This window comes from Lithobates pipiens, unplaced genomic scaffold (assembly GCF_037356315.1).
Source record: "Lithobates pipiens isolate NorthernLeopardFrog02 unplaced genomic scaffold, aLitPip1_a1.2 Scaffold_19, whole genome shotgun sequence".
Classification (NCBI taxonomy): domain Eukaryota; kingdom Metazoa; phylum Chordata; class Amphibia; order Anura; family Ranidae; genus Lithobates; species Lithobates pipiens.
This window is the reverse complement of record NW_027507764.1, coordinates 450,123,004-450,148,996: the sequence shown is the minus strand read 5'-3', so window position 1 is coordinate 450,148,996 and position 25,993 is coordinate 450,123,004. Positions and strand designations below refer to the sequence as shown.

The window sequence follows — 25,993 nt, the reverse complement described above, 5'->3', positions numbered from 1 at the left end:
GAGAAATTAGATGCGGGTGAGAGAGTGGGTGGCCCGGTGTTGTGCAGTGATCAGTTTCCCCAACAAAATCTGCTTCTCTGGCTCTCGGTCTCGGCTGAGATCAGAACTACTCCACCCCCCCAGACCATTGCTCTTCCTGCTCTCCCCCAAATGCTAATCATCCTTCTACCGCCCCCGTGCATTCGGGGGAGAGTAGGAGCAGTGATGCAGAGGGCTGAAGGGGCGGAGTTCCGATTTCAGCCGAGAGCCAGGGGAACCAGGTTTTGTAAGGGAAACCGACATCATCTCTTGCCACCCGGCCTCACTGTGCAGGCTGACTCTGGGACACAGCAAAAGACAATCCCCACCTTAGCAGCAAGCGACAGTCCACAACTTGTGGCAGGTGACGTGACAACCAGCAACGTGTGGCAGGTGACGTGGCAAGTGACAATCTGCATCTGGCGGCAGGCAGGTAACAACCAGCAATGTGTGGCAGGTAATGTGACAAGTGACAATCTGCAACCTGTAGCAGTTGACGTGGCAAGTGACAACCAGCAACGTGTGCCAGGTGACGTGGCAAGTGACAATCTGTAACATGCGGCAGGTGACGTGGAAAGTGTCAATCTGCATCTGGTGGCAGGCGACGGTGGCAAATGACATGCTCAGGGCTCCCACTAATTCTGCATTATGGTGAGTTGAACTATTTCATTTTATATAACAATGTAATAATAAAATAATGCGCTTCAATCATCCTGACACCATAACAACCATGGTGCTGAGATGATTGAAGTGCCAACACCAGCCATTTTCCCGATAAATTTCCTGCAAAAAAACATTTTCTGGCAGTGCGCCTCCCGAGACTAGACTCTGGATCCGCCCCTGCATTGCTGAGCCTATCATCTACTAGGACCCCCAGGTCCTTTTCCATCCTTTATTCCCCCAGAGGTTCTCCCCCCAGTGTATAGATTGCATTCATATTTTTGCCACCCAAATGCATTATTTTCCATTTTTCTACATTAAACCTCATTTGCCATGTAGTTGCCCATCCCATTAATTTGTTCAGATATTTTTGCAAGGTTTCCACATCCTGCAGAGAAGTTATTGCCCTGCTTAGCTTAGTATCGTCCGCAAATACAGAGATTGAACTGTTTACCCTCTCCTCCAGGTCGTTTATGAACAAAATAAATATGATTGGTCCCAGCACAGAACCCTGGGGGACCCCACTACCCACCTGTTACCATTCCGAGTACTCCCCATTTATCACCACTCTCTGAACACGCCCTGAAATCATTTCACACAAAATCCTTCCTTTCCAATAAAATATCTAAGTCTGTGTACTTTAACCTTAGGTGAAAACGTTTGAAGGGTATTTTGCCTCTGGTAAGAAGCATTCGATTTCTGGAAGAAGACATCATGCTTTCGTAATAAATGATTGCAAAGCAAATGGAAAATATACTGTACATACTTCCTCCGTGAGACAAAAAAGTTCCTCTTTTGTGCTGGGAAATGCCTAAGATATGCTAAAAATATTTTTTGCAAAGCCAGTGTTTTTTTTTTTTTTTTTTTTAATAGAAAATAAAGATTTTAAGGATTGAAGTGATAGCAATGGTCAAAAATGTCCATATTTTCTCAAGGAGAATACATATATTAAAAGTGCATATCTGTAAAAAACAAACAAACATGTGCAGTACTTTTCTTTTTTGCATCTGACATCTCTGTCCATGCTGCATCTGACAACTCTGTCCCTGCTGCATCTGACAACTCTGTCCCTGCTGCATCTGACAACTCTGTCCCTGCTGCATCTGACAACTCTGTCCCTGCTGCATCTGACAACTCTGTCCCTGCTGCACTGAATTTAGGGTAAAGCCCTGCCCAGTTCTCTCCTGCTGGACTACAGATATGATGGGGAGAGGTGTTCTGCAATTCGGCAGGGTTGATGATAGTAGTGTGGGATTTCGGTGCAGCATAGAAATATATAAAAAAATGGGAAAATGTGCATGTGTTGGAGAGAATTGATTGAATGTTGTAAGGGGAACCCTCTCTCCTATGCTTGAATTCCATTGCCCATTTATTATTTACTATTTTAAAGTAATATAAATTATTTTCTTTGTCTTTTATTTAGATATGTTTATTCGATCTTTGAGCTCTCGTTCCTCGTTTTTTTCTGTCCTGGCATACCCATTCTGGCAACTGATCCCCAAGCATATAAAAATATACACAAATGTACCCCATACGCATTTACATACCCACAACCACCTGCCAGGGCTGTGGGGAAGAAGCCCTTCTCCCCATCAACATGTCCTCAACATCCCCCATGTTGAGGACATGTAACCTGGTATGGTTTGGGGGGAGGGCTCACTCACCCTCCACCCCTTTCCTGACCTGTTATGCTGCATGTGCCGATAAGGGTCTTGTATGGATTTTGGGAGGGGGGGGGGACCCATACCATTTTTTTTTCTTAATTTGGACAGGGGGTTCCCTTTAAAGCAGATCTACACTGCATCTGGGAACTACAAACCAAAAAAGCTATTTAATACATTTTTAAAGTGAATGTAAACCCCATTCATGAAATCTGATCTGGGCACATACTGTATATCTGTAGTGTTTACTTATCTCTCTCTCCAAAGCGCTAAGTCCCGTGTCTGCTGTTCTGTTCCTCTGTTATCACCATGATAACTTCTGACAAGTTCTCAGACGCAGGAGATAAATGCAGCTGGAAATTTGTGTCGGAGAGGTAACTTAGATATAGATAAGCAGAGAGCGTTTCTATTCACAGCACAGCTCTGCAAGTATCTTCGTTCTTCTGCCTATGTGGAGGGGGGGAGAGGTGCCTTTCCTCCAATCAGCTCTCACACAGTGTATGCCCAGACTCCCCTCCCACTGCTCAGGAGGAACATTTTCTAACACAATGTACCCTTACTAAAGAGTCTAGAAAGCTGAAGAGAGTAGATATACTGTAAAACTTATGTAGGTAGATTTGTTTCATCCCTGTGTATCTTCTGAGGCTGTTCACTTCACAGGTTATATGTGAGGATTTACATCCACTTTAATATTCAAAGCAAACTCCTCCATCCTTCCATGTCTCCATGCTTTAATTTGCTCAGAAATCACCCTAAAAAAAACCCTTAGCATTTCTTGTAGCATTGACTTCCTGGAATCCATCTGCCCCTAGCTCAGGCACGCAGGCCAGGAGGGCATGCTTAGATGAGAAAACCCCTCCTCCCATCCTGAAGACTCTAGGAATGTATGACATAATTTGCCTTGCAAGAAACCAGGAACCAACTGAAGAAATGTAAAAAAAAAAAGTTCAGAACAAGTAATCTATTTACTAATGTTACCAGCATAAGGATTAAAAATAGTCAATGTTGCAATACATTTTCTAGCAAGATAAAGTTATCTAATCAAAGTGAAATAAGTAGAAGGAGTATATAATTCCTCCACAAGACCACCTAATAGACAAGTGATCAGATCCACTGGAAGCTGTAGGTGATAATTGATACTAATGATCTCAATAACCCCATTCCAGTAGCGTACTAATTTAGGGCATTTCCAGAGTGGATGAATCAAAGTACCCTGATGTGGACCCTTTCGGGCAAAAGGGGGAGTCTCTCCTTCCCCATTTGTGTAGTTGTACTGGGGTCCTATACATCCTATGGAGGATAAATAAATGTGATAACTTGTGAGCCGCAGAGACAGAAACTAGGGAGCAGTAGCCAAAATCTGCTCCCAGCTATCCCCATCTATAGGGCCAGCTTTCCACTTTTCCCTACAGGGTAACAGATCCAGAGTTTGGATATGGGCTAACAGGCAAGTGTATATACGGGAGATCATTCCCTTCTTATTTACAGTAGTAAAGATAGAGGGAAGAAATCTGAATCGTCAAAGTGCATAACAGAGCATCTACTCTGAATTCTCATGGCATTCCGCAATTGCAGATACATAAAATAGCGTTTGGGTAATAAGGGGAATTCTGCCCTCAGCTGAGGAAAGGGCTTCGTTACCGCACTACCAAACAGCTGGGACATATACTTTATCCCTGCCGCTTTCCAGATAGAGTTATTGAAAATTTCTCTAATTCAGGAGAGGATCTATTGCACCAAATGGGTGTACAGTCTAGGAAGCCCTCAATGCCCAGATGATTCTTCAGCTCTTTCCAGAGTCTCCAAAGCAAGTGGACAGTCAGGCCTCCAGCTGGGAGATCACAGAATACTCCACCAGAGAGTGAATCAACAGGGTCCTGGAAGGGTCTGCTACCAAGGATGGATCCCACCCTGTAAAATGCTGCAACTGTGCAGCCAAGAAGTAAGTAAAAGTGTGCGGAACAGCCATTCCCTCCTGGTTTTTGGGTTACTGCAATGTAACTAATTTAATTCGGGCCACTCCATTCTTCCAGATTATTGCTGTATACTGAGACTCTATACGGGCAAACCAATAGCCAGGTATCAAAATGGCTGCGTTGTGAATAACATACAGCAGTACTGGTGCCCATACCATTTTAATGAGATGAGCCCTGCCTGCAACAGATAAGGGAAGTTTGCACCAGCTGGCACATTTAAGCTTACATTTTTGTAAAATAGATTTCAAATTTAGAGGGATATAGTCTCTAGGGTCTCCAGTAACCTCAATTCACAGGTATCTAAAGGATCAAATCACTTCCAAACCTGATAATTCAGCTTCAAGGTATATCAATGTGTCAATCAGTGTAGAGGGAGATTTTGTCCTCCCTCTCACCCCGACGAAAAAACACACAATGTCCGAGGAAGTCCTGACCATAGCTGCCAGTGGTTGCAATGCCAGGGCAAAAAGCAAGGGGGAAAGTGGACACCCCTGTCTGGTACCCCTGTGCAAAGGAAACATCTCCGATAAGATCCTATTAATCCGTATTCTGGTGCAAGGAGCCACATATAGTAGCTGCACCCAGGCAAGAAAGGACTCTCCAACCCCGAACCTCCTCAAAACTGCCCATAGGTATTTCCACCTGACGTTGTCAAAGGCCCTATTTCCAGGTATATCCACTGGCAGCTGGATATTCAGAAATAAAAGTTGTATGTTAAGCACAGTCGACCTAGCCGATATGAAACAAGATAGATCCAAGTGCACCAAACCTGATACAACTCCCGCCAATCTTGTGGTTAGAACCCTAGCAAGTATTTTAACATCTGTGTTAATAAGCGAAATTGGCCTATAGGAGTCAGGTAAAAGCGGATTCTTGCCAGGCATGGGTATGACCACTATGACTGCCTTATTCATGAATTGAGGGAGACCTCCAAATTTCACTGTGGCATTCAGGGTATCCATTAGGAGAGGAAGGAGTGGTTCACTATGCCTTTTATAAATCTTGGCCGGGAGACCATCTGTATCCAGGGATTTACTATTAGCCATAGAGGCTTCCTCAAGTGTAATGGGATCGTTTAAAAACTTACGACCACCTGTAGACAGGGCTGGAAGAGGGCACTGATCTAGAAAGTTCTCCAATTCCATCTCCGTAGGATCAACCTTGGACGTATATACATCCTCAAAATATCCCCAAACGCTGATGCCACCCAACCCGAGCCATGAACAGTTGCTTCGGCAGGGGTCTGGATGGCATCAATCTGCGACTTAGCCTGTTGTGCCCGAGATATCACTGCCAGCAAGTGCCCAGTATTTTCCTCCACCTCCTTAAAATAGCGCTGTTGTTTATTTTCTTTAGCCGTGGAAACAGCTTGTTGATACATGGTCACAGCCAACCAACTTTGTTCGGTCTCTGGAGAAGGCTGAGCAATGTAGTGTTCCTCAGCCTTCCTAGCTGCAGTAAACACCAGGGTCTCCCTTTTCCTAGTGTTAGATTTGAAAACAGAGATTTGTTTTATGATAAGACCCCCGAGGTGTTCTTTGAGGGCATTCCAGACATTGCCCAGAGCCACTGTACCCCTATTGAATGTGATAAAAATATGAATTGCCCTAGACAGGGGATCATCAGCAGGGAACAATTGGAGCCGGAAGGGATTTACTTTCCAGAGTCTCTCTCCAGAGTCTCTCCCGGAAGAGAGACTAGCGCCCATAGGAGAGAGTGGTCATACTTTGAGCGACATATTCAATTAGGGTAACTTTGGGCATGGCTAAAGGGTTGCAGAAACAAAAGTCAATGTGAGATAATGCTCTACGTGTGGCAGAGTAACACGAATAACATTTCCTGTCTGGATATCTGTCCCTCCATGCAAATCCAAAGCCAAGTTCACCTATCAATCTTGCAAATGAGGTAGCGCCTCCAGGGCACCCACCAGAAGGTGAGAACCTGCCAAATTTTTTATCTAAAAGATTATTAAAATCTCCCAAAACCCATATGGGTAGATCAGGATATGGAGCCATAAATTGCTCTAGGCAGTTTAAACTGTCTACAGAAAAGGGTGGAGAGATATAAATATTGGCTATCAAACATTGCATACTGGTCAGTTTGCATACCAGGAAAATATATCGGCCTTGATCATCCATCCGAGAATGGATTAATTCAAAGGTAACTTCATTAGCAATTAAGATACTAACCCCTCTGGAATATGCGGTGTGAGTGGAGTGAAACTGCACTTGCCAACCAGAGTTCTTCAGTATAGATAGAATATTAGGTTGTAAGTGCATTTCCTGCTGGCACACCACTGCAGAGTGATATAGTTTAATTGTAGAAGAGAGTGCCTGACGTTTCACCACATCACTGAGTCCCCGCACATTCCACGAGAGAAGATTACATTTAACTGTCATAGTAGCAGCTTAACAATAGAAATGGATATAATAACCCTTTATTGGGTGGGAAAAACCAACAGTCTGCACTAAGCCATTTGTGGACATAGTTATGACATAGGAAGAGAAGCCAGGCAATTGGTAAATATTCCAAGAAAGAGGGGAAGAGGTTTGGATCTCTGTAGTTCGTAGCGATAGGGGAGCACATGGTAAAGATACCAAAGTGGAAGGCAGTCACTTTGATAATGCAGCATGTACACACTTCAAAAAGCCTTGCAAGGGCCCCTTTTAAGGCCAGCACAAATCCCAGCAGGGGATAGGGAGCCAAGGAACATAATAAAGAAAAAAAAATGACATAATCCCCAAAAGCAAATGAGGTCAAACATGAGTGGTGTGTCCACTCGGGACAGTAAATTGGGGGGGGGGCCCTACATCACTTTACTCTGCAGATCCGAAGGGACTTGCCAGTTCCATGTGAGGGATGTATGTATGTAAATTTACTACCTTAAAGGGGCATATGTAGTAGCACAAATAACTTAACTGGCATTCCATCTATAAAAAGAACAATAAACAAGAAAAGAGGGCAATTTTCTGTAGCTCAGGTTTTCGTGGGTTTTCGCAGAGTATGTTAGTCACAATCCAGCCAGTCGGACGCTGCAACAGGATTCTCAAAGAAGTGAGTGTGATCATTTGCTGTTATCCTCAGTTTTGCAAGATAGAGCATTTTCATAGGAAACATCATAGCGTCACAGATGCTTCTTGACACCTGTAAATTGTGCACGCTTACGTTGTAGTTCAGCAGAGAAATCTGGGTAGAAAGAAATCCTGACATTATCAACCTTCATTGCTTCACCCTTGGTTCTGGCCTGGTAAAGGATAGCATCCCGGTCTTTAAAAATCAGGAGTTTAAACAGAAAAGGCCGTGGAGGTTCTCCAGGGTGTGGGGGCCACAATGCGCCCTCTCAACTGCAAACATAGGGGAAAACACTTCCCGGCCAAAAGCTTCAATAAGCCAGAGTTCTATGAAAGCCACAGGGTTCTTTCCTTCAGCTTTTTCCAGGATGCCCACAGCCTGCACATTATGTCTTCTAAGCCTATTCTCCATGTCTTCCAAACGTGCAGCGTGACCAGAAGTTAAGACCTACACCTGTCACACTTTATGCTGCAATGGAGCAACATCATCTTCAATAGTACTCAAATGGCCCTCCAGTGCAGCTGTGTCTCTTAATTTCTGCATATCTTGTCTGATCAGTGCAACTTCTATTTTCACTCCTTTAAACTCATTGTAGAGATTAGACAGGTTAGTATTGCAGGAGGTGATTGCAGTAAATATCTCTCTGAGTGTAGGCTCAGGGTTCTGTGTACTGTGGGCGCTGGGATCACTGTCTGAGGCCAGTAGAGCAGGGGTACACACTGTGTCCCACTGGAGCTCAGCAGGGTCATCCAGCCATGCAGGATTGTTCTCCTGGTGATCCAGAGAAGCTTCTGAGGATACAGCCGTGAACTTGGCTGGGGTGTCCTTGTTCAGTGTCTGGCAAACAGCTTTTGAGCTGCTTCTTTGGCTGGCTGGGGTAAACGGGTGCCATTTTGGATCGCACGGTCCGGCACTTAGACATATCACTGAGGGACAGGAAAGACACCAAAGGACAGCCGGGGCAAGGCTGAGTGTAGATCCGGTAAGCAGCGGTGGATGCTCGGCTGTTATATGAGGATTTCAGGGTGAAAGACAGGCGATCTGGCAGAGAGCCCTCAACACGTCCTACTCCATGTGCCACAAGCTACGCCCCCCAAAAATAGTCAATGTTGATCGAGAGAGTGAAGTTCCACTTTAAAATCCATACCAGACCCTGTTTCTTTGACAATTTTTTATTGCCGGAAACTGTTTTTACATTCGGCTGATGAATCATCGTTTGTTAGGATGCCGGCGAGGGATTACTCCTAGCAACGGATGCAAAAATTGACCATTTGTCCATTGACATCTATTTATGTTCGCTTCCATTTTTTAAACGGAAGAAAAATAGGCCTTTCTTCCATTTAAAAAAACAGCTATTAAGGCAGATGTCAATGGATGCCAACGGATGACAATCCGCTAACATCCACTTGCCCATAGGAATACATGGGTGTTAGTTTTTTCTCCGTCGCAAATAGAATGCCTGTGTGAAACGGCAAGAAGAACCTATAGGACAGCCTTTATCATCTAAACAATGCGACATGAGACTCATGTTTAATTTCGTGTTCCCAGCCATGTCATCCATGACACAGTGTGTTTTTTTTATATACAGTCAGTGACAGCTACTAAAGTATTTATTTCTGAATGCACTCACTGTGTACATACCACAGATTTTGATGATTGAGTTCCTGCTTCAAAAACTTATTTAAAACTGAACAAACAATGTATAAAATACAAGTCAAACCCTAGTAATCACACGTCCAGCCCTTTATAATAGAAACGTGCTATAACTCTACAGTTAGACCACAATCTCAGCTGAGACCATAACGGCACTGTATAGCCCAGGAACCACACCCGCTTTCTTATATACATTGTCTGTTTTTCTGATCATATGAACTGTTTACCAGAAGTTTACTAAAGAGGAACACTGCACACTGAGCTGAGCTGCACATTCTATTTTTCACTGTAAATGTCTGTTTGCCATTATTCTCAAGAGAAAATGTACTTCCTTATTAGCATCATATAACCTGGTTAGCATGTCTCCGTTACAATGTATACCCATCTCTTTCCTTCCTTAGCACACAAAATGATGGTAATCACATTAACAGTGCAAGAAAAGATACAGCTGACATCACCAATAATACTTTATATACTATATACTATACTGTAATATAATAATATACAGTGGGGAAAATAATTATTTGATCCCCTACAGATTTTGTAAGTTTGCCCACTTACAAAGAAATGAAGGGGCTAAAATTTTTATCACATGTGTATTTTAACCACTTCAGCCCTGGAAGGATTTACCCCCTTCCTGACCAAGCCCTTTTTTGCGATATGGCACTGGGTCGCTTTAACTGACAATTGTGCGGTCGTGCAACGTTGTACCCAAACAAAATTAACATCCTCTTTTCCCCACAAATAGAGCTAACATTTGGTGGTATTTCATCACCTCTGCAGTTTTTATTTTTTGCGCTATAAACAATTTTGAAAAAAAGCAATATTTTTTACTTTTTGCTATAATAAATATCCCCAAAAAATATGGAAAAACACATTTCTTCCTCAGTTTAGGCTAATATGTATTCTTCTACATAACTTTGGTTTGCGTAAAAGTTATCGCATCTACAAAATAGGGGATAGATTTATGGCATTTTTATTATACATTTGTTTTTATTCGTAATGGCAGTGATCTGCAATTTTTATCGTGACTGCAACATTGTGGCGTACAGATCAGACACTTGACACTATTTTGGAAACACTAACATTTATACAGCAATCAGTGCTATAAAAATGCACTGATTACTGTGTAAATGTCACTGGCAGGGAAGGGGCTAAACACTAGGGGGCGATCAAGGGGTTAGGTGTGTTCCTTCAGTATGTTCTAACTGTAGGGGGGATGGGCTCACTAGAACATGACAGAGATCACTGCTTCTGATCACTGGGAGCAGTAGATCCCTGTCATGTTGCTAGGCAGAACAGGGAAATGCCTTTACATAGGCACCTCTCTCCGTTTTGCCTCTCCGTGCCACGACCGCGGGCCACCGCCACACTACAAGTCCGACACCAGCTAGCCGCTGATGACAGAGTGACGTATGGGTACATCGTTTTGCGCACCCATGCCACTTTGCCGACGTATATCGGCGTGAGCCAGTCGGCAAGTGGTTAAATAATAGAGACAGAATATCAACCAAAAATCCATAAAAAACACACACGATACAAATGTTATAAATTGAGTTGCAGTTCAGTGAGTAAAATAAGTATTTGATCCCCAAGCAAAATATGACTTAGTACTGGGTGGATAAGCCAACCCTTGTTGGCAAGCACAGAGGTAAGACGTTTATTATAGTTAGTAACCAGGTCTGCGCACATCTTAGGAGGGATTTTGGTCCACTCTTTTTTTACAGATCTTCTCTAAATCCTTAAGGTTTCTTGGCTGTCGCTTGGCAACTCGAAGTTTCAGCTCCTTCCATAAATTTTCTATAGGATTAAGGCCTGGAGACTGGTAAGACCACTCCATGACTTTAATGTGCTTCTCCTGGAGCTGCTCCTTTGCTGCCTTGGCTATATGTTTTTGGTCATTGTCACGCTGAAAGACCTATTCATGACCCATCTTCAGTGTTCTGAATGAAGGAAGAAGGTTCTCATCCAGGATTTTACAATTCATGGCCCCATCCATTGGCCCCTCAATGCAGCAAAGTCTGTACCTTTAGCAGAGAAACAGACGCAAAGAATAATGTTTCCACCTCTGTGCTTGACTGTAGGAATGGTATTCTTAGGGTCATAGTCAGCATTTTTCTTCCTCCAAACACAGCAAGCCCCCCTCCTCAAGAAGACACATGTATAATCATGCCAATGAACATCTAAATGGTTCAGAGAAGGATTGGAAGAATGTGCTGTAGTCAGATGAGACCAAAATTTAGCTCTTTGGCATTAACTCTTTGGAGAAAGAGAAATGTTGACTATGACCTGTTTCTCTGTTAAAGGTACAGTCCGACTTTGCAGAATTGAGGGGCCAATGGACAGGGCTATGGATTGTAATATCTTGGATGAGAACCTTCTTCCCTCAGCCAGAACACTGAAGATGGGTCATTGATGGGTCTTATGGCTTTCTTTCAACAATGGCTTTCTTGTTGCCACTCTTCCTTAAAAGGCAGATTTGTGGAGTCCAAGACTAATAGTTGTCTCGTAGACAGAGTCTCCCACCTGAGCTGTGGATCTCTGCAGCCCCTCCACAGTTACCATGGACCTCTGAGCTGCCTCTCTGATTAATGCTCTCCTTGCCCAGCCTGTCAGCTTAGGTATACAGCCATGTTTGGGTAGGTTTTAAGTTCTGCTATACACTGTTCATTTAAGGATGATGGATTGAATAGTGCTCCATGAGATGTTCAAAGCTTGGGATATTTTTTTATAACCTAACCTTGCTTTAAACTTCCCCACAACTTTATCCCTGACCTGTCTGGTGTGTTCCTTGTCCTTCATGATGCTGTTTGTCCAGTAAGGTTCTCTAACAAACCTCTGAGGGCTTCAAGGAACAGCTGTATTTATACTGAGATTAAATTACACACAGGTGGACTCTAGGGCATTCAGGCCATCAGATTCGGAGGGGTCATCTGCAGCCCTGCGGGCCACACCGGAGCTGCTGGGGAGCAGTCCACTGCAATGATCCTGGCAGCCATTGTGGACAGTAAGTCTTCTGTGGAGGGAAAAATCGACACCCTAACGATCGAATGTGGGCTGATAAGGCAGGATATGGATAAATTCAGGGGTCGCCTTACTGAGGCAGAGCAGCGCATTTCTGCAGGGAAGGACACAGCTGCTTCCACCGCACAAACTGTGGTGGAGTTGCAGCAGCAGGTCAAGATCCTCATGGCACGTCCGGAGGACGCAGAGAAGCGTCTCAGGCATAACAATATCTGGGTTGTTGGACTTCTGGAGGGTGAGGAGGACACCAACCCTGTGGTGTTTGCAGAGGTCTTTTTCACAAAGCTCCTGGGCCTACAACATCTGTCCCTAGTGTACATCGTGGAGCGAGTACATAGGGTGCCCATTGGATGGAGGCCTGCTGGTGCGTGGCCACGTGCTTTTCTAAAAGTATCACAACCAAAAAATTGGGTGGCACTTTCCTCCCATTCCCCTTCAAACCCCCATTCCCTGGCTTAACTTTCCCTATGTAGTTGGAAAAAAAATAAAACAGAGGAGTACAGTCAGAGAGATTGTCCAACTTTAATTATGGAAGTTGCCTTATGAACCAATTGATATTTCGAGACTTGTTTTCTCTCTTTTGTATCGTCTAATAATTACCAGTACAGTCTGTTATCTGACGTATATGCACTGAGATGCAATAATAAAAAAAGCAATGGGTGGCAACATCTCTGAAAACAAATCTTCCACTATAAAACAACACTACACTTCAAACCTCATACTCACTCACATGGTGGGCCAGGATCTGGGGGTCCCCTTGTTAAGGGGCCTTCCAGATTCCAATAAGCCCCCCGCCTACAGTCACAGTCTCCCACAACCACTGGCTAGGGTTGTAGGGACGAAGCCCATCAACATGGGGATAAGGTGCTTTGGGGGGAGGGCAGAACCTCCCCTGCCCAAAAGCACCCCCCCCATGTTGAAGGCATGTGGTTCCCCTCAAAATCCATACCAGACTCAAGGATATGGTATGTTTTTAGGGGGGGCACTTTTTTTTTGTTTAGGGTTCCCCTTAAAATCCATACTAGACAAAAGGGCCTGCTATGGATTGGAGAGGGACCCCCACACTGTTTTTTGCACATTTTTTTTATTGCCACCATTATATTTATCCGATGTTAAGGATGCAGCGGCTGGCTTCCCGGCACACTCTTTAACAACCAGCTTATCACTGGACACCTGTGTTTAGCAGAGATTAGAAGAGTTTAATAGAGTTTAGGGGCTTGTCAGCATTTTTTCTGACAAAACGCTGCTGCTCCAGAACATGCTGCAAGAGGGTTTTTTTTTTCTGCCATTAAACTCTTCTGCCAAAAAATGGGCATGAACACATAGGATAACATGAAGGGGAGTTTAGAGGCAGTTGAAAAAAAGTCTGATGCCCAAAACACACCCAGTGTGCAAGAGGCATAAAAAAAAAAAAAAAAAAAAAGTCTGGACGAAATTACCTACTGCTTTCTTTGTTCTTTATTACCGTCAATTGACAGTCAAATAATTGAAGGTATTTTTAGGCTTTCCAGTATGGGATTATGGTATAAAATACCCCAAACAGGCACTGCCTCTGACAACTCTAGACTTACAAGATTGGCTTAGAACTACAGTATATACAGGCTCCAGCAATATGTGTGGCCCTAACGCTAATCCTAACCTACCATTCTGAAAGCAGACATTTTAGTTAGTTTAGATATTGAGGAATTGCTGTAGATTCTGTAACCCTGTACTTTCTCCCATTGTCCTCGCAAGTAGTTGGCTGGTGGACCACCACTAAGTATTATGAGAACCTTTTATCATGCAACCGGAGTGCTGCTTCAAAAGGATTTCTCACTTTGCTTCATGAACTGATCAGTATTGAATACAGGTAGATTCATTAAAGGCCAACAATGCTGGATTTTATGGAAGAAATGCTTTTTTTGTTGGCTAAGCTTTAAGCACAAAATTCCATGAATGTGGCCTTATCAAACTCAAGTGACAATTTAAATCATCTTTGAGATTTGATCATCAGTACTAGATAAACACATAAATCAAGCTGCTTAGACTACAATTATTATTATTATTATTATAATACAGGATTTAAATAGCGCAGACAGTTTACGCAGTGCTTTACAACGTTGGAGGACTACAATCGTTCTATCCACTGGCACCTTAAACCACTGGATGTAAAACTTAAAAGATATCAGATGTATAGTCTCTTATTAGGTTTGAATTTGTTTCTGCCTGGACCAAGACAAAAAAATACAATTTGAAAAGTATGTTTAAAAAAAGCTCACTGGAAGCAGTTACCATAGGCCAGAGGATGACTCTTTAGGTGTTGTTGAACTTACAAGTTTTAAATGCAAGCACAAAAACAGCTGCAGAGCCAAAGGCTGATTTTTATTACCCCAAGGAAGAGACTGGATTGATGTGAGGGAAATAAAAAAAAAAAAGAGAAGGTGAGGAGCAAGCCATGCTAAGGTATGTTTTCTTCCCTTGGCTATCTACTTACTGGCCTTTGCTGTATATTGGATGTTGGATCTGGTACATAAATAGTTCGATCAGGGCTACGTACGGGATATTGCTTCGTATCGCTGCTCTTTCCAAAGTTAGAACGTTGTTTTTTCGATTTTGATTGGGGGCATCCCATATTTTCTGTATGAACACAAGAACATAGGTGCAAAATTAGTTTTGTTTTTTTCTAGACCTGCTGTAAGTATTGTAGTGAATAGTAAATTTTTTTCTCTATTAATGAGAAAACTTAGGTAGAATGGAACAAAGTTCAATATTCTAACTCCTTCTAAACACCATAGTTTATGCTAGATTTTAAAATTAAGGACTTTTATTAAAGAAATAAAAATAATAAAACAGCAATACACATTACAGCAGATAATAGTAATGGATCAAGCTTATAATAGTAACAGGATAAAACAAAATTAAGGAAGCATCTTATTAGTTGCTAAACGAAAAACTTTTGCAGGCGTCTAAAAATGGGCTTAACTTTTGCACAAGGATATCCAAGAGTCATATACATTTCAATGCTTGTAACATCCCTATGCTGATTTGCAAATGCTAAATTTATTGCAGTCCTCCCTATGGAAACATTTTGGACCTAGTGTATTTTGCCACAAACAAGGTCACGCTGTAATTACTTTTTTCTCACCAATATCTATCAGGTAATGTCTCTAAATGACAGTGTCTGGTCACAGCAGCGATATGCATATATTGTACCATGTAGGAGTGACTACAGGGAAATACCACAATGTTGGTCATTGCCTTTTTTTTGTGGTTTCCCATACATACAACAATTTTCTCTAATTCACGCATTGCTGGTTCTAGTGTGGTTCTGAATCTCCTATGACCCATGTTCACTAGCAAAATTATGCAAACAGTTTTTTACATATCCCAGAATCTGTCAACAATAATTGCTTTGGGGATCATCAGTTCTCAAACTTCTATGCTGTATTAACAGCACTGCCTGTTCAAGGCACACCCCAGCCCTGCTGATTGGACAGTTAGGGATCAGCAGTACAGTGATGAGGTCATCTGCTTCCTTTGCTGTCAAGATATTCACTGCGGCACAGCCAGTGCAGGAAATGACAACAGGCTCACAGATTCATTTAGATACATTAGTTGCATTTTAGAAATTAATTTAATGATTTGCAATACCGTATTATGTTTATTCTTTTACAGTAGATCAACGTTGTATTATTTTTTCTCTCTCTTTTTTATTATTAGATGTTAAATGAACAGTAGCATGAAAAATATTCCATTCTGTTAACTGTATATAGTACTGATACCAACATTCTGTTCTTTATGCCATGCCTAGATTTATCGTTTCTTTACATGCAGACCAAGAGAAAGGGCATCTAATAAAAAAAAGTCTAAAGAAAGTGACAGAGCTTGGGACAACCTACAAAAAATATTTTTTTATATTTGATGATGAATAAAATATGATATTCACTTTGCACATAGAACATCCAAACATTCAACCGATAATACTAACATAATATATAATTTATTTATTCCTTAAAGCCGCATTATGTACAATATAGTATAGTTCTTTGTTACTGATCATCAACACAATTGGTTATAAGCATGTTTACACATTTGTTGTATAACAAGACTATATTCACACTAGATTCATTGCATATAATATATATTACTGCATGTACCTTTTCCATTGATTTTTCCATACCGAGGACCCCCACTGAACTGAAGTAAAGGCAGATAATGCAGGTAAGTTGGACAACACTACAGGACAATATGTTTTTTCCTAAATAATAACCCTCACAGTAAATCCCACTTTAAATCTGTTTTTTTATTGTAGGTGTGCATATGACTGGTTAATAAAATTAAAGTTCTGTCATTTCTTATTAAAGATTCAAGGTGTTAAAGCATTTGTTAACCCCAACATTTCATATTCCTGATATGTGCCTGCTGTACCATGTACTTGTATTAAAACGTATCCTGTTCTCTTTGTATTGCTTCCTTTGCGTGAAATCCCTATTGTTCCTGCCAGTCCCTCTACTTTCCTATTAAAAACTGACCACACTAAGCTGGGAACTCAGCCTGCTCTCCTCCAATGGTCAGACTTGCCCTGACTGACCTCCCCTGCACAGCCTTTCACTGTGAATCTCAGTGTACTGCTGTTTCTCCTCTCCCAGCTGAGAACAGAGGGAATATGACCACTTATAAGAAAAGGGAAAAAATGTATTTATATGTATTTTTTTTATATTCATGCACAAATGTTTTGGCTTTAATTTCCATTTTAAACTGAATGGGTTGTTTTACAAGGTGATCGCGTACAATGACTTTAACTTGAAGAAAAATAATAGCAAAATGGTCTGAAAATATCCAACAGCAATTGGCTGTATGTCCCTTAAACTGGACAACCAGGGATGCCTAGTTCAAACTGCTGGTACCAATAGACAATGGCTATGTTACCCAGTCTGCTTGAAATCAGCATTCAAGAGCAATGATTATCGTATGTGCCATTAGAATTTATACAAAGGGGTTACCCCTAATTGATTTATCATCCAATCAATCGAAGATTTAAAAAAAATACATTTTTTTTATTTATTTTTATTGGAAAATACAATATTAAACAGTAAAAAAATGAAACAAGGTTGGCTGCAAGTACCAGGAAGAGATGGCCAGCACCCCGGTGGTGCGTCATGACACATGCACAGTAGCATTCTATGCAGCCTCCTGAGATACTTCACGCGGGTTTCACAGGAGGCTGGAGGCAAGTGACACATCGTTCTTGCCTAGATGAGAACAAGGAGAATTTAAACAAAAAAAAAGTTAATATAAAAAAAAAAGAGCAACTTATTATTTTGAGAGAGGAGGGGCTATGGATGAGATGGCAGAAAGTGGCTAGTGAGAGTTAAAGTCTACTTGAACCTACTCAGATAACATCTACAAAAATGTATATTCCTCACCCCTGAAAGCAATTAGAATTTTTTATTATTATTATGAATAGGGACAAGATAGGAATTACAGGAAAGTCTCTTCATTGAATTCACTAACAGATATCAATAAAAAATGGTTTTAATCCTATCCTATTTAACCTAAAATTCAATATGGAAGTAGCTGGAGTTGGGATTTAATGGACATTATAGCATCTTTTGTACTAAAACTCATAAAGAAAAAAATATATTTTTGCCATGAATTGCATTTTACTAAGCTCAAAATAAAGCGCATTTATTCAGAACAGAACTAAAATTTAGCTCCTGATTTATCATGTCAAAGCAGGAAACTAAAGTGCTGCGGGACTACTCAAAATGCGTCTGCCCCATAAAACCAAAATAGTATAAAGCGTTTCTTATTTTACATATACTACGTTTATGAATTGTAGGGTGCCACAAAAAAATAAAAAAGACTTACTACAGTACACTTTTAGAACTTAGTAAAATCAAGGTTCTATATGGTGAAATTACTTACAGCCTGGGGGGGTCCTAAGACTTACGGCGATGTCTTAAACAGCCACTTGATACATAATTCAAGATCTTTACAGGTCTGTGGGAAATCTTTGAACAATCATGTCAAGACCCTTGTTTTTACCATATTTTGTTCATGCAAATGTTTCATGAAGAAAATATTTTCAATTCCCTTTTCTGCTTCTCTGAGTAGATAAGGTTGACAGCACTGAAACAGGAAGTTTTGCTCTCGACGTGAGCAGATTATACATAGGAGTGCAACCATTACAAAATCAACATTTAGCTCTTTAAGGGTTCAAGTCGACTGGTGACTGCATGGGAGTTTGTTCTTATATAAAGGCCACGTCGTATATTAGTATACAAAAACATTTACACCAATCCCTGGTCCACAACATCCCGGACCTGCAGCTTAACAACAGACACACACACACACACACACACACACACACACACACACACACACACACACTGGGAGAAATTTAGCTATCAAGCTATATACAGAATTAAAGGCATGATTGGCATAGATAATTATATTTTAAAGGATCTCCAATGGTTTTATATATGAATGCAACCCCTATGTCTGCAATCCTGGACAACCAACTGACATCATTTTCTGCAAATGATTTATAGCTGAACTTGCGACACATCAAGCGTTGGCATCCTACATTGCCATGAATGTTCCATCTGAGTCCCACATAACAAACTTGCCTTAGATCTCACATTTTGTTGTTATGGCTTCTAGGCTTATTTAAGGGTAATTCTAACCAAAACATATATTTCATTTTTGGTAGATACTGACACCATGGTTTCTTATGTCTTCAGAGACTCCAATGTTAAGATTTCTTTGTTTGCGTTTTCTCATGTTTCATTATGGGGATATTCCACCACCCTTACTTGTATTTTTTAATTTAACTTTTTCTATGAGGTATGCAATGCAGATAGTGGGAACTCCTGGAGGCGCTTGGGTTTCAACGTGGATGGAACCAGAGCAAGGAACCATGGCAGGATTGCCTCTGCTGCTGGAGTTCCTAATAGATAGAAAAGTACAGTCTCCACTTATAACTAAATAATTGGTTGGAATGGTCCTTTAATGAAGCAGTGCAAAGTGTGATGACTGTGCAAAGCAAAGTAACTTACAGCAGCCAATCACATTTTACTTAAATATCAGATTGTCAGGTTGGTTTTGTAAATCTTTACCCTTTTTTATTAAAACATTAGCTGTCGATGTAAACAGACAGATCCCTGTTCTGTCAAGGGAGGATAGACAGATTGTCTGTTCTTAGTAATTAGGAACAGCGATCTGTCTCCTCCCCCAGTCACCACACTGTCCCCACAGTTAGAAACAGCTTCCTAGGGAACATTTAACCCCTTGATCGCCCCCTAGTGTTAACCCCTGCCCTTCCAGTGACATTTATACAGTAATCAGTGGCTATTTTTGGCTCTAATCACTGTATAAATGTCAGTGGTTCCAAAAAGTGTCAAAAGTGTCTGATCTGTCCACCGCAATGTCGCAGTCCCGCTAAAAATCTCTGATCACCGCCATTACTATTAGAAAAAAATAACTTGTGCGCAAACCAATCAAAATACGCTTATTGTGATTTTTTTTACCAAAAATATGTAGAAAATACATATCAGCCTAAACTGATGAAGAAATTAGTTTTTTTTTACATTTTTGGACCTTTATTATAGCAAAAAGTGAAAAATATTGTTTGTTTGTTTTTTCAAAATTGTCGGGTTTTTTTTATTTATAGCCGAAAAAAAAATGCAAAGGTGATAAAATACCACCAAAAGAAAGCTCTGTTTGTGGGAAAAAAGTACATCAATTTTGTTTGGGTACAGCATCGCATGACGGCGCAATTGTCAGTTAAAGCGACCCAGTGCCGTATCACAAAAAAATGGTCTGATCATTAGGGGGGAAATCCTTCCGGTCCTTAAGTGGTTAAACTAACCTCTCCTGTGATTCTCTGTAGCTACTTCTTCTGTGATATCACCGCTGACACCAGCTGACACAGCCGGATATTTTGATGACAGCTGAGGAGGATGGAGGTGTGGGGGAACAAACACTAGAAATAAATGACCCTCAACATACTGCCTTGTACAAAATTAGAAAACATCACTATGAGCTATACTCAAGGCACTCTCTTTAGCCTCTGAAGCAGCCGACAGAGACCAACGAAATTGGTCAGCTTACGCCAGAGCCCACCTCTCTACTAAGACCTGTCTATCATCTATATGACATCTATAGAACAGTATACCCTGCAATGGATGTCTTTCTCATCAATCAAAGGATATTTGTGAACAACAGGACCTGATGAGTATATTTATACTTTCCCTGGATGCGGGACTTTTTTGATTATTTTTGTGTCTGTCTCCTTTCCTAATAACTTGAGAGAAAATATCAGACACACAAGGAGCACTGCTTTCTATTATTCGATCTGATTCACAGACTTGCATTGTAAACCACCATCTTCGTGTGGCACTGCAGAGCAGGAAGCCAATACTGGATAGGCATTCAGAAAATATGGCCGCCCAAATATGGCTGCCCCTAGATGGATATGTCATTTCAAACTATAAACAGAAACAAGGTTGACATGTGCGGGTAAGGTATTTATATCAAGCTAATCTCTTTGTATATAGCTATATATAAGACACTATAATAATGGGGCACAGTAGGCAATTGATAAATCCTAAAGGGAGGGTTAATATACTCTTGACTAGCCTGTAGCAAATATGTTTCAGTCTGTACTTTGCCAAATTCAAATATGCATCAATGTTTTGGCTCCTTTATTACAAGTAAAACCATTTTATTTTTTGGACAGAAAATACAAATTGATCTTAATGACATCTCTTACTACAAGCAAGCCAGTTCCTGACTGCCCCTTCCCTTCTGCCAAAACCATTGGTGCCGTTAGTGGCGAGTCTTATGCCTTGTACACGCAGTCAGAAACTCTGACGGAAAAGGTCCGATCGGATTATATTGTCGGAAAATCCGATCATGTGTGGGCTCTATCGGACTTTTTCTGTCGGAAATTCTGCCGGAAAAAATTTGAGAGCAGGATCTCAAATTTTCAGAAAAAAAATTCAATCAAACTTTTTCCGATCGTTGGTAGAGAACTACGATCGGACAAAGTGCCACGCATGTGCAGATCAAATTACGAGACCAAAGCTATTGGCTACTAGCCTCAACGTAGTCCCGTCGTAAACGAACGAACGTCATCACGTTCCGAACGATCGGATTTTCCGACAGCTTTGTCCGACTGTATGTATGCAACACTAGTTTAGGACAAAATTAGTCTGAAAAAATCAGACGGATTTTGTTGTCGGAATGTTGGACCGTGTGTATGGGGCATTATAAACACCTGCTATAGACTTTTTAATGGAATGCAACTGAAGGTATGCAAAAAATGTATTCCACTAAGTTTATTTCAAGCCTAAATACCAAAAAGACAAGACAAAAAAAAAGGAGAAAAAAAAAAAAGTTTTTCTTAAAGTGGAACTTCACTCTCCCAATCAACATTGATTATTTTTACTCCTCGTCCTTAGTAAATAGATAGGAAAGTACATCCTAATTACTTGTATTGAACTTTTTTTTACATTTACATTTCTTCAGTTACTTCCTGGATTCCTGCCTAGGCAAATGATGTCATGCATCCCAGAAGTCTTCAGGAGGGAAGGAGAGGAGGAGAGGAGGAGGGGTTTTCACAGCTAAGCACACTCTTCTGCATGCATCATTGAGCAGGAAGTAAATGCTAAATGAATAATTTGTCCTTGCTGAATAGGGCCACGGCCAGAAATGCTAGAGGGGTGTTTTTTTTGCAAAGAGATTGCTCACCAAACAAAAGCATGGAGACGTGGATGGATGGGGGAGATTGCTTTGAATATTAAACATGTATTAAATGGCGTTTTTGCTTTTGTGGTGCTCAGATGCAGTGAAGATCTGCTTTAATATCTATATTTTTAACTAACCATTAAAGTCATCAACAAGGAATACTTTTATGGACTTCAAAGAATGGTCTCCTACATACAAAAGCTTATTATACCTTAAAAAACAGATAAGAAGCACACATGTTAAAGCGGTTGTATACCCCTCTTGAACATTTTTACCTACAGGTCAGCCTATAATAAGGCTTACCTGTAGGTAAAATGAATATCTCCTAAACCTGTATGATTTAGGAGATATTCACCTTGCATGCAGCTGCTGACGTCAGTGGCGCATGCACTCTGAAGTGACGGCAGGAGCGGGCATGAAATTCAGAGCTCCTTGCTGGAGTGGGGACTTCCGCGCGCATACCAAATGAGTGACGTCACTCAGATAGCCAGAGCCGCAAACCCAGAAGAAACGCAGAGTGAACATGTCACCTCCCTCAGCGGTGACCGGGAGGCGGTTTGGGCACTTAGTTCTAAGGTAAGTATTCAATAATGAGCTAGCATGCGGTGCATACTAGCTCATTATGTCTTTTCCTTACAGGCTTTTTTTTCTTACAGGGCATACAACCACTTTAAGTTAAAATGTATTACTGTGGTATGGCCCTTCTGTGATAACTTTTAGCATGATTATCTGCACAGAAGATCTGACACAAAGCATGAATGCTGTGCGAGTGAGAACTTTGCTTGCCATGAACTTGCCATGAACGTTTTCCCATCATGCCTGTTTCTGAAAGATTGTTTCCAAAGCTGGCCATACACCAGTAGAATTTTTTTTTTTTTTCGGAACGTTTGATCAATTTTCTTATTGGTAATAGGACATTTGTTTCCCACTGTAGTGATGAAGAAAGTTGAAGGAGAAAGAAGGTAATTTATTCTTGAATAAACAAAATTCGAACTGTGAATGTTGTTTCCATTATTGTAATGCACATGGGCATCCTAAAATTGAACATAGAATTAGAAAAACCAGCATAGCAACTGAAGAAAAATTTTCAGTTTTTATACTAAACTTGTCAAGTTCATAATGGTATTATTGAATATTCTGACTAACCCTTTTTCTGAATTTCCATACGAACGTTCAGATGAAATTCTACTGGTGTATGGCCAGCTTAAAGAGGTTGTAAACAGTGAATTGACTGGCCTCAGATGGCCTCAGATGATACACAGAGACAAACAAATCCTCCTACATAAGTTCTGCAGCCATCTTTTCTCTACATCCATTAAATGTTCAGAATTTGCACATGATCTCTCAGCTCTGAAAGGAAGGGGGTGGGGAGCTGAAGTTAAATCAGTGAGGAGAACTCTGAGAGCTGATTGGTGGAAAGGGACACACTTACCTTCATACAGCACAAGAACAGAGCTCAGGCTGTCAATCACACACTGTGCCCTCCCCTGTCACCATTTTTCTCTTGGTGTCAAGAAAACTCATAAGAAATGACTGATGCTGATAGCAGAGGAATGAAGCAGCAGGCAGAAATGACACTTATGCCTCGTACACACGACCAGACTTTTCAACATCAAAAGTCTGACGGAATGATTCCGGCAGACTATTCGAACGTGTGTGGGCTGCAGCGGACTTTTGATTTGTAAAAGTCTGACAGACTTTAGAAATGGAACATGTTTAAAATTTTTCCGACAGAACTCTGCCGGACCCAGAAATCCGCTCGTGTGTGTGCTAGTCTGACAGACTAAAACCGACGCTAGGGCAGCTATTGGCTACTGGCTATGAACTTCCTTATTCTAGTCCAGTCATACGTCATCACGTTCGAATCCGTCGGACTTTGGTGTGATTGTGTGTGGCCAAGTCCGCTCATTCGGAAAGTCAGTCAGAACTCTGTCAGAACTCCGTCAGAACTCCGTCGAAAGTCTGCCGGACTCAAGTCCTGTCGTGTGTATGCGGCATTAGTCCTCTGGATTGAGACAAGTACACATTATAGAGAGATATGCTTTGTTCATATTTCATGTCTGAGGTTTACAGCCACTTTAAGTGACTGCTATGCAGAGCTTATTGGAGGGAAGAGACACCCTCCCCTTCACACATCACAGAGGAACAGAGATGAGGCTGTCACAGACTGTGCCTTCCCCTGTCACCATTTTTCACTTGGTGTCAGAAAAACTCATCAGAAGTGACTCATGCCTATACCAGAGGAACGAGGCAGCAGACAGAAATGACACCTAGTACTCTGGATGTGACAAATACACACTTTAAAGGAATATGCTATGTTCATATTTCATGTCTGTGGTTTACAACCACTTTAAAGGGGAATTTCCAAAGAAGAAGAACCTGTTTGTCGGCACTTATGTTGGCCAGCAGTGGCTTCTTTCATTCTATCTTTGGTATCCTGGGAACCTAGAATTCTGCCCTGTATGTTTTATTTTATTTTCACTCTGAACTACAGTTCTGACTGTAAGTGCATTTTGATTTCAAGAGGTTTCCGAGGTTTGCAATGCACAGCAGAAAAAAACTCCAAATAGGTGCAAATAATCTAGTGACATCTGCTTCGCTTGCAAGTGGCTCCATATCAGCTGATTGCCAATGATATGGGGCGTGGTACCATCCTGTTTCATAACAGTCTTTCCCCCAAACCTCCCAAAAAGCTATTTCCTAATTTTCTTGTTTAATTTTGAAACCCACTTCCAGTGAAACTGTATTTTGCCCACACCAGGTAATATACTTACTTTAAAGTGGTATTAAACCCAAAAGCAAACATTTATTATGCTGTAGCTTACCAATTCTTACATGTGATGGCTGCATTCATTTTCTTTTTTTAGGCTTTCTTTTTTTTTTTTCCCCTGGTGATCTAACCAGTAAATCTGATATTTTTCATATGTAGCAGTTAGAGGGTTGAGACAACCCATTTACCACTGACAGGGATGCTTACAATAGCCAGCTTCTAATTATTTTTGTAAAACTTTTATCCCAAAAGGAAAAAAAAATAGCTTTGACTGCTTATAAAACGTGAGCTGGAGTTTGGCTTCTATCGAATATTTTATCTAAATCTGCTACCGCGTTTCCCCAAAAATAAGACCTACCCCGAAAATAAGACCTAGCATTATTTTCAGAAGGGCTGGAATATAAGCCCTTCCCTGAAAATAAGACCTAGTTTAAAATGCTTGTAAAAGCCTATAATCCACTCTATTACAGTAGAACATAATGTACAATGTGTGTGTTTCTGTAATATAATTGTTGAGAAGAGAGCTCCGGCGGGGCGCAGAAGCGCAGGGCGGCGCTATAATGAAGGTATTCAGCACAATTATATTACAGAAACACTCAAAATGTACATTATATACTACTGTAATAGAGTGGATTATAGGATTTTACAAGCATTTTGACTCCGTTTACACTGAGGATTCCTGTCAGGCAGATAGATAGAGGGGGAGAGAAGACAACACATTACATGGTAAGACCTACCCCGAAAATAAGCCCTACTGTGTTTTTTACAGACAAAATTAATATAAGACCTGGGCTTACTTTCGGGGAAACGCGGTAGTATATCGAAGGCCGCGTACACGCAACCGGACTTTCAGCGGAGTTCCGGCGGACTTCCTGAACGAACAGACTTGGCCACACACAAGCACACCAAAGTCCGATGGATTCGAATGTGATGACGTACGACTGGACTAGAATAAGGAAGTTCATAGCCAGTAGCCAATAGCTGCCCTCGCGTCAGTTTTTGTCCGTCGGACTAGCATACACACGAACTGATTTTTCCACCGGACTCGAGTCCGTCAGAAAGATTTGAAACATGTTCTCAATCTAAAGTCTGTCAGATTTTTAGACAGCAAAGGTCCGATGGAGCCCACACACGATCGAATTGTCCGGCGGATTCGTTCTGTCAGACCTAGTCCATTGAAAAGTCCAGTTGTGTGTACGCGGCAGTACACTCCCCTTCCCCCCAAACTGATAATGTTGCTGTCCAGAATAGGCACTGTAATACAGGTGGTGTGTTACTGGCCAGATCACCAGGAAAAAACAGAAACAAAAAAGCCTAACAAAAAAAGAAAACATGCAGCTACCGCATCTAATGATTGTTATATGCAATATGTTACATTTTTGGTTTTGGGTTTAAAGTGGTTCTAAATGCATTCCATGAAAAAACTT

General features: G+C 41.2%; 1 protein-coding gene across 4 annotated transcripts in view; it reads right to left on the bottom strand.

Annotated features, from left to right (window-relative positions):
* Positions 1 to 25,993, bottom strand: part of LYN (LYN proto-oncogene, Src family tyrosine kinase) — a 140,005-nt gene that overhangs the window by 68,575 nt on the left and 45,437 nt on the right. The window contains exons 1-2 of one of the 4 annotated variants that reach the window (XM_077492712.1): positions 17,972 to 17,990; positions 14,538 to 14,680 (exon numbers count right to left, since the gene is read on the bottom strand). In XM_077492712.1, coding sequence (XP_077348838.1) covers positions 14,538 to 14,675 — 138 coding nt within the window. In that variant the 5' untranslated portion in view covers positions 14,676 to 14,680; positions 17,972 to 17,990. Of the gene's footprint in view, positions 1 to 14,537; positions 14,681 to 17,971; positions 17,991 to 25,993 lie in introns of those variants that run through there. The other 3 variants (XM_077492714.1, XM_077492711.1, XM_077492713.1) reach the window with 3 other exon arrangements.